The 17,587-nt window shown below is 43.9% G+C and overlaps 1 protein-coding gene and 1 long non-coding RNA gene across 2 annotated transcripts in view; one reads left to right on the forward strand and one right to left on the reverse strand.

Moving 5' to 3' along the window:
- DNAH11 (dynein axonemal heavy chain 11) overlaps nt 1-17,587 on the forward strand; it is a 303,358-nt gene that overhangs the window by 259,975 nt on the left and 25,796 nt on the right. Inside the window, exons 74-76 of the mRNA XM_040433722.1 lie at nt 5,249-5,376; nt 5,485-5,712; nt 16,323-16,514. Of these exons, the coding sequence (XP_040289656.1) occupies nt 5,249-5,376; nt 5,485-5,712; nt 16,323-16,514 (548 nt within the window). The remainder of the gene's footprint in view (nt 1-5,248; nt 5,377-5,484; nt 5,713-16,322; nt 16,515-17,587) is intronic.
- LOC121002318 lies at nt 7,107-12,493 on the reverse strand. Its single transcript, XR_005779285.1, has 3 exons — nt 12,483-12,493; nt 12,305-12,314; nt 7,107-7,381 (listed from the first exon to the last, which is right to left on the reverse strand). It is a non-coding gene; the product is annotated as an uncharacterized LOC121002318 (long non-coding RNA).

Below are 17,587 nucleotides of genomic sequence, written 5' to 3' on the forward strand. Positions count from 1 at the left end.
GAGGTTCTGTCAGTCCTGTGTGTCAGATAACCAGCTCCCAGCCCCATTACCGTAGTCCATTGGTACTTATGCCAATCATAGAGGTACCGTTTGAAAGAATAGCCATGGATCTGGTAGGCATAAATAAGTCGGCCAAAGGTCACCTTGGTGGTTTTAGATTGCGCTACCAGATATCCTGAGGCAATTCCCATGCGCCATACATCGGCTAAGCTTATAGCCAAATAATTAATGGGCATGTTTTCCTGGGTCATGAAGGAACTCTGCCGGTTGTTAAATGTTAAGCAGTTACACACGTCTGTGTACCATCCACAAACAGATGGTCTTTAAAGTTTTGCTAAACCTTTCCACAAGTCCATGCTCAAGACAGCCGTATCCAAAGATGGGAAGGACTGGGATCTTTTGCTGCCACATGTATTGTTCGCTGTACGAGAAGTGCCCCAGGCCTCTACTGGTTTCTCGCCCTTTGAACTGTTGTACGGCAGACATCCTCGGGGCTTGCTTGACGTAGCTAAAGAAGCATGGGAGCAACAGCCCACCCCACACAAGAGTGTTATCGAACACATAGAGAAAATGCAAGAAATAATAGGGACAGTTCTGCCGATTGTCCGGGAACATATGGAGGCGGCACAACTGGCCCAGAACCGGGTATACAACGAGGCCGCCCAGGTAAGCACTTTTAACCCGGGCGACCGGGTGCTGGTACTTGTGCCCACGGTCGACAGTAAATTCCTTGCTAGGTGGCAGGGACCATACGAAGTGATGGAGAAAGTAGGACCAGTGAATTACAAGGTATACCAGCCGGGTCGGCGAAAGCCAGAGCAGGTATACCATGTTAACTTACTAAAGCCCTAGAGAGATAGGGAGAGTCTGTTTGGGGGCAGCCCACTCGTCTTGAATACGAGAAGGCTCCGGAGCCACCAGTGATCCCGGAGAAAGCCTCCTCCGCTGTGAAGATAGCGGATGGCCTGTCCACTAAACAGGTTCAGGATGCCAGAGAGTTTGTGAGTCGGAATAGGGATGTGTTCTCTGAACTTCCTGGACGCACCTAGTCCAACATGACATTGTCACCGAGCCCCAGGTCAAAGTTTGCTTAAAGCCATATCAGGTGCCTGAGGCTCGGCGACAAGCCATCTCTAAGGAGGTAAAGTCGATGCTACGACTAGAGGTCATTGAAGAGTCTCGGAGTGTGTGGGCTAGTCCAATAGTCCTCATACCAAAGCCAGACGGAACGTTACGGTTCTTTAACGACTTCCGGAAGCTCAATGAAGTATCAAAGTTTGACGCCTACCCCATGTCTCGGGTTGATGAATTGATAGAGCGACTAGGGAAATCCCGATACTTTTTCGTTCTTGGACCTCACAAAAGGGTACTGGCAGGTGCCCTTAACAGAGGCTGCAAAGAAGAAAACTGCCTTTGTCACCCCTAAAGGGCTGTTTCAGTATAAGGTGTTGCCCTTTGGCTTACATGGCGCTCCGGCCACCTTCCAAAGATTAATGGATATCATCCTTCGGCTCCATTGTCAGTATGCTTTGGCCTATCTCGATGATATCGTAGTGTTTAGCACAGACTGGGAGAGTCACTTTCCCAAGGTGCAGGTGGTGGCTGCCTCTCTCTGGAAAGCAGGATTGACCACCAACCCGAAGAAATGTACGATAGGCTTAGAATAAGCTCAGTACCTGGGGTATATATTTGGACGGGGAGTCATTAAACCCCATGTTAATAAAATAGAAGCCATATAGAACTGGCCCAGACCCCTTACAACGAGGCAGGTAAAAGCTTTTTTAGGGTTAGTAGGATATTAGAGATTTGTTCCCAATTTTGCCACATTATCGTCTCCCTTAACAGACCTCCTGAAAGGGCGGAAGTCTGTGATGGTCTGCTGGAGTGTTCAGGCCTTCAGGTGATTGAAGTCGGTGTTGTGTGGGATCTCGGTCCTAGTTACACCCAACTTCAATAAGGAGTTTATTGTACAAACAGACGCCTCTGAAGTAGGTCTAGGTGCTGTACTGTCTCAGGAGGTTAACGGGGAGGAGCATCCCATTAGCTTCCTGAGTCGCAAACTAACGCCAGCCAAATCCAGGTATAGTGTAGTCGAGAGGGAGTGTCTCACCATCAAATGGGCACTTGAATCGCTATGCTATTATCTGCTGGGGAGGTCTTTCCGCCTGGTATATATGTGATAAATGAAGTTCCAGCACTGCAAAGTAATTGTTGTGTCACTTGTCTCTTTATTCGTGGTAGCAAAATTACAGCATGTGGATCAAACCTCACACTCCAACACCAGTTTACACGTTTCAGACACTTAGTCCTTAGTCATAACAACTCTTATGACTTAAGACTAAGTGTCTGAAATGCGTAAACTGGTGTTGGAGTGTGAGGTTTAATCCACATGCTGTAATTTTGCTACCACGAATAAAGAGACAAGCGACACAACAATTACTTTGCAGTGCTGGAACTTCATTTATCATTTTTTTGCTACTAAAGGACTTACTTACCTGTTCCGTGCACCAGGGGCTGATTAAATCTACTAAAGGTCAGCTGGAATTTTACTATGGACAAAAATGTTATATATATACAGTACAGACCAAAAGTTTGGACACACCTTCTCATTCAAAGAGTTTTCTTTATTTTCATGACTATAAAAATTGTAGATTCACACTGAAGGCATCAAAACTATGAATTAACACATGTGGAATTATATACATAACAAACAAGTGTGAAACAACTGAAAATATGTCATATTCTAGTAGGGGTGGGCGATATAGGCGATATGCGATATAAATTTGTGCCACGATATGGATTTTGAGCATATCGCCTATATCGCCGGACCGCGATATGATCGCGCTCTCTGCGCGCACCATCTTCTCCTGAGCCGGCACACTGGGCACAGTGGAGAAGGAGAGAGTCCCTCCCTCCCCACTGTGCGCGGCTGCCGCTGACCACCAATGACAAAAGAGGAGGAGGGGAGGGACTGACTGTAAATCATTGAGTTTTCACGATCTCAGTGAGCACGTGAAAACTCAAATCCGATGGTATATTCTAACCCCCAGGCGTTCCCATGGTGACAGGGACACTTGCCTGGGGGTTAGACTATACAGGGCCACGCCGCTGACAGTAGAACATTTAAAAACTAATCAGTAACTTTAACTTTATTCATTGGTGATCTCTTTACTGTATACCTTACTAGGTCTTAGCTCCGGTAACAGCAGGCAGTGCGGGCGGGCGGCGCTCACTCACTGACGTCACGCGCCTGCTCCTCCCACTAGGCGTCGCATGCGCGTGACGTCAGTGAGTGAGCGCCGCCCCCCGCACTGCCTGCTGTTATCGGAGCTAAGACCTAGTAAGGTATACAGTAAAGAGATCACCAATGAATAAAGTTAAAGTTACTGATTTGTTTTTAAATGGATCTGTGGATGGCACCGTTTAGGGGAGGGGGGGTGTCTGTGGATGGCACCGTTTAGGGGGAGATCTGTGGATGGCACCGTTTAGGGGGGGGATCTGTGGATGGCACCGTTTAGGGGAGGGGGGGGTCTGTGGATGGCACCGTTTAGGGGAGGGGGGGATCTGGGGATGGCACCGTTTAGGGGAGGGGGGGGATCTGGGGATGGCACCGTTTAGGGGAGGGGGGGGATCTGGGGATGGCACCGTTTAGGGGAGGGGGGGATCTGTGGATGGCACCGTTTAGGGGAGGGGGGGGATCTGTGGATGGCACCGTTTAGGGGAGGGGGGGGGATCTGGGGATGGCACCGTTTAGGGGAGGGGGGGGGATCTGGGGATGGCACCGTTTAGGGGAGGGGGGGGAGATCTGGGGATGGCACCGTTTAGGGGAGGGGGGGGAGATCTGGGGATGGCACAGTTTAGGGGAGGGGGGGGAGATCTGGGGATGGCACCGTTTAGGGGAGGGGGGGAGATCTGGGGATGGCACCGTTTAGGGGAGGGGGGGGGATCTGTGGATGGCACCATTTAGGGGAGGGGGATCAGCTCCCTGCTGCTGTGTGCACAAAGCACAGGGCAGCAGGGAGAGTGTAAAGTCCTATTCACCCTAATAGAGCTCTATTAGGGTGAATATGACAAGGGTTCTACGTTCTAGCCCTTAAGGAGACTAATAGTTATTAAATAAAAAGTTTTAAAAAGTTTCAACTCGCCCCCCAAATATAGAAAACAATATATCGCGATATATATCGCATATCGCACATGCTTAAAATTATATCGCAATATAGATTTTAGGCTATATCGCCCACCCCTATATTCTAGGTTCTTCAAAGTAGCCACCTTTTGCTTTGATTACTGCTTTGCACACTCTTGGCATTCTCTTGATGAGCTTCAAGAGGTAGTCCCCTGAAATGGTTTTCACTTCACAGGTGTGCCCTGTCAGGTTTAATAAGTGGGATTTCTTGCCTTATAAATGGGGTTGGGACTATCAGTGGCGTTGAGGAGAAGTCAGGTGGATACACAGCTGATAGTCCTACTGAATAGACTGTTAGAATTTGTATTATGGCAAGAAAAAAGCAGCCAAGTAAAGAAAAACTAGTGGCCATCATTACTTTAAGAAATGAAGGTCAGTCAGCCGAAAAATTGGGAAAACTTTGAAAGTAAGGGCTATTTGACCATGAAGGAGAGTGATGGGGTGCTGCGTCAGATGACCTGGCCTCCACGGTCACCGGACCTGAACCCAATCGAGATGGTTTGGGGTGAGCTGGACCGCAGAGTGAAGGCAAAAGGGCCAACAAGTGCTAAGCATCTCTGGGAACTCCTTCAAGACTGTTGGAAGACCATTTCAGGGGACTACCTCTTGAAGCTCATCAAGAGAATGCCAAGAGTGTGCAAAGCAGTAATCAAAGCAAAAGGTGGCTACTTTGAAGAACCTAGAATATGACATATTTTCAGTTGTTTGACACTTGTTTGTTATGTATATAATTCCACATGTGTTAATTCATAGTTTTGATGCCTTCATAGTCATGAAAATAAAGAAAACTCTTTGAATGAGAAGGTGTGTCCAAACTTTTGGTCTGTACTGTGTATGTATATATATATATATATATATATATATATATATATATATATATATACACATACATGCATAAATATACCACTTCCCTCTACATGGCCCCCAACCAGAAAAGGTTGTGCACCCAAAATACAATATAATTCACCAATAGACACTAATCTGCAGTCCCAAATATATAGCCCTTGTACCATAGATGCTGCCTGCAGTATACTGATATAACATATTCTTATCTTTTATTAGGTAATAAACTGGGCTTCACCATCGACTCTGGAAAATTCCATAACATTTCACTAGGCCAAGGGCAAGAAAAAGTAGCAGAGGAGACCATGGAAAAAGCTGCAGAGCTAGGGCACTGGGTGATCCTGCAGGTAAGCAGGAGTCTATATATTACTTTCCTCCCCTTTATGGAGATGTTATTAGTTGCTATGTATCCCCTACCTCCAAACTTCTTGACAAATGTTTGTTTCTGTGCACAGAATGTTCATTTAGTGGCCAAATGGTTGGCGACCCTGGAAAAACTCCTTGACAAGTACAGCACTGGGAGCCATGAGGATTACCGAATCTTCATCAGTGCTGAGCCGGCATCAACTGCAGAAGAACATATCATTCCTCAGGGAATACTTGAAAATTCTATCAAAATCACCAATGAGCCGCCAACTGGTATGCTGGCAAACTTGCACTCTGCACTCTACAATTTTGATCAGGTAAACTATAGATGTAATATTGGTCCTATCTATATTTATGAACTTATATTTTTTTTATATCTGCTATATCTCCCCTTAAAGGAAGTCTGTCAACTAAACTGCTGACAGCACGGGGGTCCAGGAAGGGCAGTACATACCTTTTTTGTGGAGTTTTTCCTCATCAGGAGTAGTGTGAGGACTAGTTCTCACTTCAGTGATTTGATTATTGGTTTCCATCAGTGATTGAGAGCAAAAAACAGGTGTGGGTCCAGAACACAACTGGTACAAATGTTCCCATTACATCTGTTTGGAGGGTCCACCTCTGGTTTTGGCTCACACTCGCTCATGGAAATCACTGACCAAATCACTGAAGTGTGCACTAGGCCTGATTATGAAGTTTTAGTCTGCCAGTTCTGATATTGCAAGTGCCCAAGACAGGGCTTCACTGTGAAGTGATTCACAGCCCCTCACAGATGGACTAGTCTACTGGTTGGATATGATACAGCTGTCGGAGCAGAATGGAGGGTTGTGAAGTATCTCAATGCAGAGAGAAAAGAACACATCACAATGAAGCTTCACCCTGGGCACTTGAGAGAGCAGAATCTAGCAGAATAAAACTTCATACTCACTATTCTCAAGGAAAAAGCTCCAGTACAAAAGGCATGTTTGTACTGCTCTGCCTGGCTCTTACCTGCCTAATGCTGTCAACAGTTTAGCATGGTCAAAACTACTGACAGACAGGGATGGACTGGGACAATAAAGTGGCCCTGGACTTCAGCCAGACCGGCCCACTTTACCTAGGCAAGAGGTAATTTTGCCGCCCCTTGACTCCGCCCACTGACTCCGCCCACTGACCACACCCCTTTACCCGCCCCCTTTTTCGGCCTCCATTATGTAATTTGCCCCCACATACAGTAATACTGCCCCCACATACAGTGCCCTCCTTTATGTAATACTGCCCCCACATACAGTAATACTGCCCCCACATACAGTAATACTGCCCCCACATACAAACAGTGCCCTCCATTATGTAATTTGCCCCTCCAGTGCCCCCACATACAGTAATATTGCCCCCAGAGACAGTGCACAGTCAGACTCCATTATGTAATTTGAAATTGCCGCCAAAAGTCCCCCCCCCCCCCCCCGTACATACTTGTGTCGCTCGCTGACGCTGATGATCCTGTTCCTGTGGGGTGTCTTCTTTGTCTAGTGCTCTTTCCCTACCCCCGTAATATTTGTATACCTTCAGTCGTCACTTCCGGTTGTGACGTCCCCCCGGATATGACGATAGGATGGATCGTGTGTATTGGTGCGAGATCCCGCGAGACCCGTGACCTCCTCCGGCCTCGCGGGATCTCGCGCTGAATCGACTTAACAGGGGCAGGCTGCAGCAGCACATCCACTATGAAGATCCGGCCGGCGGCGGCAACTAGGAACACCCAAACAGCAGGAGGAGTCAGATCATTAATGCAGAGGAGGCGCAGCAGTCAGATGATGTCAGACATGGATCACAGGTAGGGGCGTGACGCGGGCGGCGGCTAGTAGGAAATTAGATGGATGGATCTCACAAGTAGGGGGCGTGGCACGGCGGCGGCTAATAGTACTCGGAATTCGGACTCCAGAGCGCCGGCGCCCCCAGGCAGAGTGCGCTCTACGCGGTGGCCTACTCTGCTTATGGGTGGCGCCGGCCCTGGCCCGGCGGCCCATAATTCGATCGGCCCACCGGGATTCTCCCGGTACTCCCGATGGCCAGTCCATCGCTGCTGACAGACTCCCTTTAACCTCTTAAGGACACATGACGTACCGGTACGTCATGATGTCCTGGTACTTAAGGACACATGACGTACCGGTACGTCATGTGTTGTTCCGATCACTGCCGCCCGGCCGGCAGTGATCGGAACCCGGTGCCTGCTCAAATCATCGAGCAGGCACCTAGGCTAAATGCGCGGGGGGGTCCCGTGACCCCCCCATGTCGGCGATCGCGGCAAACCGCAGGTCAATTCAGACCTGCGGTTTGCTGCGATTTCTGCAGTTTCTGATCCCTGCGGTCCCTGACCGCGGGGATCAGAAACTTTAGTATTCCTAAAATAGATCTGTATCCCTCCCCCTGCACCCCCCGAGTGATTTTAGCCCGGTGGGAGGTGCAGGGGGAGGGTTGCGGGCGGTGTGGGCGGTGCGGGAGGCGGGCGGTGCGGCAGGCGGGATCGCGATCCCCCGCCCGCCTCCCCTTGAATGATCGTTGGTTTCTAGTGGGGATACCAGGGTGCCAGCACATTGCTGGCACCCTGGTATAAACGGCTGACATCTGCGATGCGATGTCAGCCGTTAACCCTTTCCATACAGCGGTCCGTACGGACCGCTGTATGGAAAAGGTTAACAGCGCAGGGAGCTCCCTCCCTCTCCCATCGGGGGGCTGCTGTGCCTTTGCAGCCCCCCGATGGGAGAGGGAGAGAGCCCCCAGAGAGCCCCCCTCAGCCCTGTGCTTACCCTTCCCCGTCTGCGCAGTTCTGAGCAGACGGGGAAGGTTCCCATGGCAACAGGACGCCTCTCAGGCGTCCTGCTGTCCATGGTGCTGAACAGATCTGTGCTAAAAGCATAGATCTGTTCAGTGTAAGTAAAATACAGTACAGAACAATATATATTGTACTGTACTGTATTATACAGACATCAGACCCACTGGATCTTCAAGAACCAAGTGGGTCTGGGTCAAAAAAAAAGTTAAAAAAAGTGAAAAAAAAGTAAAAATCAAAAAACACATTTATCACTGATTAAAAATGAAAAAAATAAAATTCCCTACACATGTTTGGTATCGCCGCGTCCGTAACGACCTGATCTATAAAACGGTTATGTTACTTTACCCGAACGGTGAACGCCATAAAAATAAAAAATAAAAAACTAGGATGAAATTGAAATTTTGCCCACCTTACTTCCCAAAAAAGGTAATAAAAGTGATCAAAAAAGTCGCATGTACGCCAAAATAGTACCAATCAAACCGTCATCTCATCCCGCAAAAATCATACCCTACCCAAGATAATCGCCCAAAAACTGAAAAAACTATGGCTCTTAGACTATGGAAACACTAAAACATGATTTTTTTTGTTTCAAAAATGAAATCATTGTGTAAAACTTACATAAATAAAAAAAAAGTATACATATTAGGTATCGCCGCGTCCGTATCGACCGGCTCTATAAAAATATCACATGATCTAACCCCTCAGATGACCACCGTAAAAAAATTAAAATAAAAACGGTGTAAAAAAAGCCATTTTTTGTCATCTTACGTCACAAAAAGTGTAATAGCAAGCAATCAAAAAGTCATATGCACCCCAAAATAGATGCCAATCAAACCGTCATTTCATCCCGCAAAAAATGAGACCCTACTTAAGATAATCGCCCAAAAACTGAAAAAACTATGGCTCTTAGACTATGGAGACACTAAAACATATTTTTTGTTTTAAAAATGAAATCATTGTGTAAAACTTACATAAATAAAAAAAATAGTATACATATTAGGTATCGCCACGTCCGTGACAACCTGCTCTATAAAATTACCACATGATCTAACCTGTCAGATGAATGTTGTCAATAACAAAAAATAAAAACGTGCCAAAAAATCTATTTCTTGTTACCTTGCCGCACAAAAAGTGTAATATAGAGCAACCAAAAATCATATGTACCCTAAACTAGTACCAACAAAACTGCCACCCTATCCCGTAGTTTCTAAAATGGGGTCACTTTTTTGGAGTTTCTACTCTAGGGGTGCATCAGGGGGGCTTCAAATGGGACATGGTGTAAAAAAAAACTGTGCAGCAAAATCTGCCTTCCAAAAACCGCATGGCGTTCCTTTCCTTCTGCGCCCTGCCGTGTGCCCGTACAGCAGTTTACGACCACATATGGGGTGTTTCTGTAAACTACAGAATCAGGGCCATAAATAATGAGTTTTGTTTGGCTGTTAACCCTTGCTTTGTAACTGGAAAAAAAATATTAAAATGGAAAATCTGCCAAAAAAGTGAAATTTTGAAATTGTATCTCTATTTTCCATTAAATCTTGTGCAACACCTAAAGGGTTAACAAAGTTTGTAAAATCAGTTTTGAATACCTTGAGGGGTGTAGTTTCTTAGATGGGGTCACTTTTATGGAGTTTCTACTCCAGGGGTGCATCAGGGGGGCTTCAAATGGGACATGGTGCCAAAAAAACAGTCCAGCAAAATCAGCCCTCCAAAAACCAAACGGCGCACCTTTCACTCTACGCCCCGCTGTGTGGCCGTACAGTAGTTTACGGCCACATATTGGGTGTTTCTGTAAACGGCAGAGTCAGGGCAATAAAGATACAGTCTTGTTTGGCTGTTAACCCTTGATTTGTTAGTGGAAAAAATGGGTTAAAATGAAAAATTAGACAAAAAAATGAAATTCTCAAATTTCCTCCCCATTTGCCAATAACTCTTGTGCAACACCTAAAGGGTTAACAACGTATGCAAAATCAGTTTTGAATACCTTGAGGGGTGTAGTTTCTTAGATGGGGTCATTTTTGGGTGGTTTCTATAATGTAAGCCTCGCAAAGTGACTTGAGACCTGAACTGGTCCCTAAAAATTGAGTTTTTGTAAATTTCTGAAAAATTTCAAGATTTGCTTCTAAACTTCTAAGCCTTATAACATCCCCAAAAAATAAAATATCATTCCCAAATCAATTCTAACAAGAAGTAGACATATGGGGAATGTAAAGTCATCACAATTTTTTGGGGTATTACTATGTATTACAGAAGTAGAGAAACTGAAACTTTGAAATTTGCAAATTTTTCCAAATTTTTTGTTAAATTAGGTATTTTTTGGTGCAAAAAAAATAATTTTTTTGACTTCATTTTACCAGTGTCATGAAGTACAATATGTGACGAAAAAACAATCTCAGAACGGCCTGGATAAGTCAAAGCGTTTTAAAGTTATCAGCACTTAAAGGGACTCTGGTCAGATTTTCAAAAAATGGCCTGGTCCTAAGGTGTAAAAAGGCTGTGTCCTTAAGGGGTTAAGGACCAAGCAAATGTTGAGGGTGATTTTTTTTATTTTCCCTCCCTGCTAAGAGGCCTAACTTTTTTTTTTTCCTGTCAACAATTTTAATAGAACCGTTTATATAATGTCTTGGAAAACTGTAAAACTAGTATTTAAGAGGTAAAAATGAAAAAATAAAAAACACATTTGTCTTTATTATTGGGTTGTGTTTTATAGCATTTATGTTGTTATAAAAATAACATATGGACTTTATCCTTTGGGTCAGTACCAGGGGCGTTGCTAGGTTAAAACATTTAGGGCCTGGGCCCCTGATGTTTTGTCCCAGGCCCCGAATGTCCTGCCTGCCAGATAGGTACAGCTGCATTGCTGTCCTCAGGACAGCAATACAATTGAATCTAATGCCCTGCAAGAGCTGAAAGACCTGTGATGACATCACAGTCCATGTGATCAGTTCTTAATGCAGTAGCTGAAAAGGACCTGCGATGATGTCACCATCATGTGACCAGTGCAGGAGAGGATGGCTCAGCAGTGAAGAGAAGTCCTGGGAAGAAGCTGTGGTGACTTCTGTACATGAGGAGAGGTAAGTGAAGGGGTAGATTACTCAGTGTGAGAGGCAGAGCAATGTTGGGAGTTGTAGTTATTTAATGGGGACTGTATGTTAGGGCTGAAGGGAAGAAAGTTATTTACATAGGACAGTGGGTGGAGTGATATTTACATGGGACTGAAAGTTGAGGAGGGTGATGTTATTTACATGGGAATGCATGTTGGAGGTGGCTGTGGGAGGGAGTGATATTATTTATATGGGTAGGGAAAAAGTGGCTACACCTGCCTGGAAAACAATGGTGTGGTGCTCACTCCGTGCGACTCGCCCCGATGCCGCAAATGGAAATGGGTATTGTAAAGATAAATCAAAGTGGAGGGCACTCAATTATCTGGGATTGGATGTTAGTGGTACATAGGATAAAATAAATGACAGATATAACAGCAGTAAATTTAAAAATAGATAATTTATTATAATCCCATATAAACAATACCCATTATTTATATGGGACTGAATGTTGAGGGGTAATGCTATTTACAACTGGGGGCTCTATAGGAGAGACTTTTAGATCCACATTATTGCTACTAAGAGCACTATGGGGGGCTTATTACTATTGAGGGGTCTCTAGAGAGCTTTATTACAACTGGGGAACACTAGGAGGCCTTATTTCTACTGGGGGCTTTGTAAGGGCATTAATAATACTGGAGGGCTGTTCTACTAATGGAGGCACTCTTGGGGAGCACTATCACTGTTGGAGGCACTGTAGGGGGCAGTATTACTAATGAGGGCATTCTAGAAGGGAATTACTATTGGTGGGACTATGAGGAGCACTATTACTATGGGGGGCACTCATTTTCCTTCAGGATAGTATTTGGGGGTATTGGGCGGTACAGCGAGCAGCAGGATAACACAGTGGAGACTCCAGGTTGGGAGATGATGATAGAAATGTGAGGAAGCTAAGATGTCCGTGTGTCACACTGTACAGAGATGAGGTACGGCTGAGAGAAGTTGTACGGACCTAATGGAGAAGATGATGACAGAGAAGATCTACATCAGAGGAGACGTCACCTGGGAGGCACTGGGTGTGAGCAGTATGTGCTGCTGTATAGTAAGTACAGCAAAATGTCTTCAGTGCTAGTGTTTTCCGGGAGGAGGGGGGGGGGGGGGTTGGTTGGGGGGGTGGATTTGGTCGACTGAGAGAATTGGGCCATGTGCATTGGGGCTTGGGCCCTAGATCTTTTGAGACCCTATCAACGCGCCTGGTCAGTACGCTTACGGAGATACCAGACTTTATAGTTTCTGTTAAGTTTTTCTATTTTTAAAGAATTTATATTTTATTTAACAAAAAATGACTCACTATATTCTGAAACCCATAACTTTTTCTATTTTCTGCTGATGATGCTGAGTGTGATTATTTTTAATTTTTTTGCAGACCAAGGTGTCGTTTCTATTGATACCATGTTTGGTACTTGACACTTTTTTGGGAGACGAGTTAGTAACATTGTAACATAGTATATAAGGCAGAAAAAAGACATTTGTCCATCCAGTTCGGCCTGTTATCCTGCAAGTTGATCCAGAAGAAGGCAAAAAAAAACTGTGAGGTAGAAGCCAATTTTCCCCACTTTAGGGGAAAAAAAATTCCTTCCCGACTCCAATCAGGCAATCAGAATAACTGCCTGGATCAACGACCCCTCTCTAGTAGCTATAGCCTGTAATATTATTACACTCCAGAAATACATCCAGGCCCCTCTTGAACTCTTTTAGTGAACTCACCATTACCACCTCCTCAGGCAGAGAGTTCCATAGTCTCACTGCTCTTACCGTAAAGAATCCTCTTCTATGTTTGTGTACAAACCTTCTTTCCTCCAGATGCAGAGGATGTCCCCTCGTCACAGTCACAGTCCTGGGGATAAATAGATGATGGGAGAGATCTCTGTACTGACCCCTGATATATTTATACATAGTAATTAGATCTCCCCTCAGTCCTCTTTTTTCTAAAGTGAATAACCCTAATGTTGATAATCTTTCAGGGTACTGTAGTCCCCCCCATTCCAGTTTTTTCTTTAGTTGCTCTCCTCTGTACCCTCTCCAGCTCTGCTATGTCTGCCTTGTTCACAGGAGCCCATAACTGTACACAGTACTCCATGTGTGGTCTGACTAGTGATTTGTAAAGTGGTAGAACTATGTTCTCAGCACAGGTATCTGTGCCCCTTTTGATGCAACCCATTATCTTTTTGGCCTTGGCAGCAGCTGCCTGACACTGTTTTTTACAAACATGGGACGCCACAAATTATTTTAGCATGGACTGATTCCAAACATAAGATTTTGCACGTAATCATATTGAAACTCCAGTCTTTGTGCGCACACGATTTATGATCCAAGGTTGGATGTGTCATTGACTTTCATATTTTTTCAGTTGCAGTTTCAGTGGTATTGGACAATTCTATTTAACCATCAGTACATCATCTATCCATTGTTTTATCCATTTGTTTTATGTTATGTGTTTTATGATATAATTATTGCATATTTTTATATATACAATAAATTGGACTATTTTAGATTTCTCTATTTCGGTGTGACTCTGATTGTTGAGTGCCCTTTTATATTTATTCCTTAATTTACTGTTTTTTACAGCTTAGTTTGCTGTTCTCTAAAATTCCTAGGTCCTTTTCCATATCAGTGTTACCCAGTGTTTTACCATTTAGTATGTATGGGTGACTTGCATTATTCCTTCCCATGTGCATAACCTTACATTTGTCAGTGTTAAACCGCATCTGCCACTTATCTGCCCAAGCCTCCAATCTATCCAGATCCATTTGTAGCAGTATACTGTCCTCTTCCGTGTCAATTACTTTACACCGTTTAGTGTCATCTGCAAAAAAAATATTTTAATGTGCAAGCCTTCTACAGGATCATTAATAAATATATTGAAGAAAATACGGCCCAATACTGACCCCTAAAGTACTCTACTAGTGACAGTGACCCAATCTGAGTGTATCGTTAATAACCACCCTCTGTTTTCTATCACTGAGCCAGTTACTTACCCACATACAGACATTTTCTCCCAGTCCGAGCATTCTCATTTTATATACTAACCTTTTATGCGGTACAGTGTCAAATGCTTTGAGGAAGTCCAGATATACGACATCCATTGATTCGTCGCTGTCAAGTCTAGAACTTACCTCCTCATATAAACTGATTAAATTAGTTTGACATGACCGATCCCTCATAAAGCCATGCTGATATGGCTTTATTTGCTTATTTTCCTTGAGGTACTCCAAGATAGCATCTCTTAGAAAACCTTTAAACAGTTTACCCACGACAGTATAGTTTCCGGGCTCTGTTTTTGGACCCTGTTTGAATATTGGCACTATATTTGCTATGCGCCAATCCTGTGGAACACTCCCTGTCATTATAGAGTCCTTAAATATCACAAATAAGGGTATGGCTATGACATTACTTAATTCTCTTAGGATACGGTATGCCATCTGGTCCTGGCGATTTGTCTATTTTAATCTTTTTAAGACGAAGCTGTACTTCTTCCTGGGTCAGACATAGCACTTTTAATGGGGAATTAACTTTTACAATCTGCATTTCATCTGACAGTTTATTTTCTTCAGTAAATACAGTGGAGAAAAAAAATAGTTAATAGCTTTGCTTTCTCCTCATCGCTCTCTGTAACTCCCCCCTCATTACTCCGTAGAAGGCCGACACCTTCAGATTTATACTTTTTACCATTTATATTATTGAAATACATTTTAGGGCTACTTTTGCTCTCTTTGGCAATTAATCTCTCGGTCTCTAGTCTGGCTGCTTTTATTTGTTTTTTACATATTCTATTTTTTTCTTTAGAGTTTTTCAGTGCTTCCCCGCCGCCCTCCTGTTTTAGGGATTTAAAACTTTATTTTTGTCATTTATTGCTTTCTTTACAGTTCTATTCATCCACGTTTTTTTTTCTTGTTCCTTAACCTTTTATTCCCATACGGTATGTACCTTTCACAATCAGATTTTGGGCTGCTTTTAAAACTATCCCGTTTTGTGGCTGTATTTTTATTTTTGAGGACTTTGTCCCAGTTAGTTAGGCTTATGGCCTCTCTTAGTTGGCTAAATTTAGCTTTTTTGAAGTTTGGTATTTTTGTTCCTCCCTGAAGAAAAACTCTTTTGAATTATAATTGGAAGGTTATTACTTTATGGTCACTATTTCCCAGGTGTCCCCCGACCTGCACATCTGTTGTTCTGTCAGGTCTATTGGTTAATACTAAGTCCAGTATGGCCGTCCCTCTAGTCTGGTCCTGAACCAGTTGGGAAAGGTTATTGTCTTTGGTTATTGCCAAGAACCTGTTTCCTTCATGAGATATACAGGTTTCAGTTTCCCAGTCTATATCTGGGTAGTTGAAGTCCCCCATAATAACCACCTTATTATAAACTGCCGCCTCGTCTATCTTGTTTAGTAGCAGATTTTCTGTGGACTCTGGTATATTAGGTGGTTTATAGTAAACTCCTATTAGTAATTTATTATTGTTTTTGCCTCCATGTATTTCTACCCACAGTGACTCCACATGTTCATGTCCCTCACTTATATCTTACCGGAGTGTGGGATATAAGTTGACCAATTCTATTTTTTTTTTCTTTTTACTATTTTTTTTTTTCTGCAATTGATCACTTGTGCTGTTCACTGAAATACAGAAGTAGTGCAGTGAACAGCACAAGCGATCAATTGCAGAAATTTTTATTTTTTATTTTTCAGAAGGTCCCAGGCTGCCATTACAACTGATCGGCACTACTCTGTCTAACTGCTCAGAGACTTCAGTTGCTATTGACTGTGGTATCTGAGGGGTTAAACAGCCAGGAATGGACTGATCTTCAATCCTGACCTCCCCAGTGGGTTGGTGTCGGTCATCTCTGGTGTCGGCCGCTGCAGGCAGGTATCAGCTGTGTAACACAGCACGCACTGTGTGTGGAGTAGGTTTGTGACATACATCTACAGTACTTCATTGTTCATTAAGGGGTTAATAATTCATAGTGTTTAAAAACATTAAAGACATGTATGTACTGTAATATTAATTCTGTGTGGTGTATTTTTCAGGATACACTGGAAATTTGTGCAAGAGAGCATGAATTTAAGAGCATTCTTTTCTCTCTCTGCTACTTTCATGCTTCTGTTGCTGGGAGACTTAAATTTGGTCCTCAAGGTTGGAATCGCAGCTATCCGTTCAATGCTGGAGACCTGACTATATGTGTCAATGTCCTATACAACTATCTAGAAGCCAATACAAAGGTAAGCAATGTGCAATGAACTGAGCACGGCTAAACTTACTATCATTTTATATAAAAACCAACAGTCTTTGGGCTGTTGTAAGAGTAACATTTAATATCGCCGTTGAGATTAAGAGAATAGCTTGTCGAGGTCCCTAGGACAGCAATTCCAGGAATGATAGAGGAGTGTTCACACCTATGTCTGTCAGTGACATTAAAACAATCAATTAATGATAATCAGGTGCATTGTTTGGAAAATGTCTCCTACCTGCATAGAAATGTTGCACATTATAAGGCTATATGCACACGACCGTGACGTTTTTTTGTGGTCCGCAAACCGCGGATCTGCAAAAAACAGAAGCCGCCCGTGTGCCTTCCGCAATTTGCGGAACGGAACAGGCGGCCCATTGTAGAAATGCCTATTCTTGTCCGCAAAACGGACAAGAATAGGATATGTTATATTTTTTGGGCGGGGCCAATTAAACGGAGCAACGGATGCGGACAGAACACGGAGTGCTGTCCGCATCTTTTGCGGCCCCATTGAAGTGAATGGGCCCGCATCCGAGCCGCAAAAACTGTGGCTCGGATGCGGACCAGAACTACGGTCGTGTGCATGAGGCCTAATTGTGATTTCATATGTGTGTAAAGCAGTTGCTACAATCGCAATGGTTTTGTGGTGGAAATCCACTGCACGTGAGCTGTGACATTATGACCCAGTTGTCTAGCATCAAAATTTATGACTGGACCGTAGTACGCCAATATTAATCAGATTCTGCTTTGGCATAAGATGTGATAAATTTAGTAATGAGGAGCATGCCTCTTAGGCCTCATGCACACAACCGCATTTTTGTTCTTCATCTGATGTGCATTTTTTGTGGGTTCGGATATAGACTTATTCGATTCATTAGGGCCACAAAAGATGAGAACAGCACATTGTGTACTGTCTGCATCCATATGTCTGTTCTGCGGGCCCGAAAAAAAAAATAGAACAGGCTCTATTATTGCCCGTTTTTGCGGACAAAAATAAAAATTTGTAATACATGGCATGGGCCTGTGGAAGGAGAAAATATGAGATGCACACAGCCAGTATCTGTG

The sequence above is a fragment of the Bufo bufo genome, chromosome 5 (assembly GCF_905171765.1).
Source record: "Bufo bufo chromosome 5, aBufBuf1.1, whole genome shotgun sequence".
Taxonomy (NCBI): Eukaryota; Metazoa; Chordata; class Amphibia; order Anura; family Bufonidae; genus Bufo; species Bufo bufo.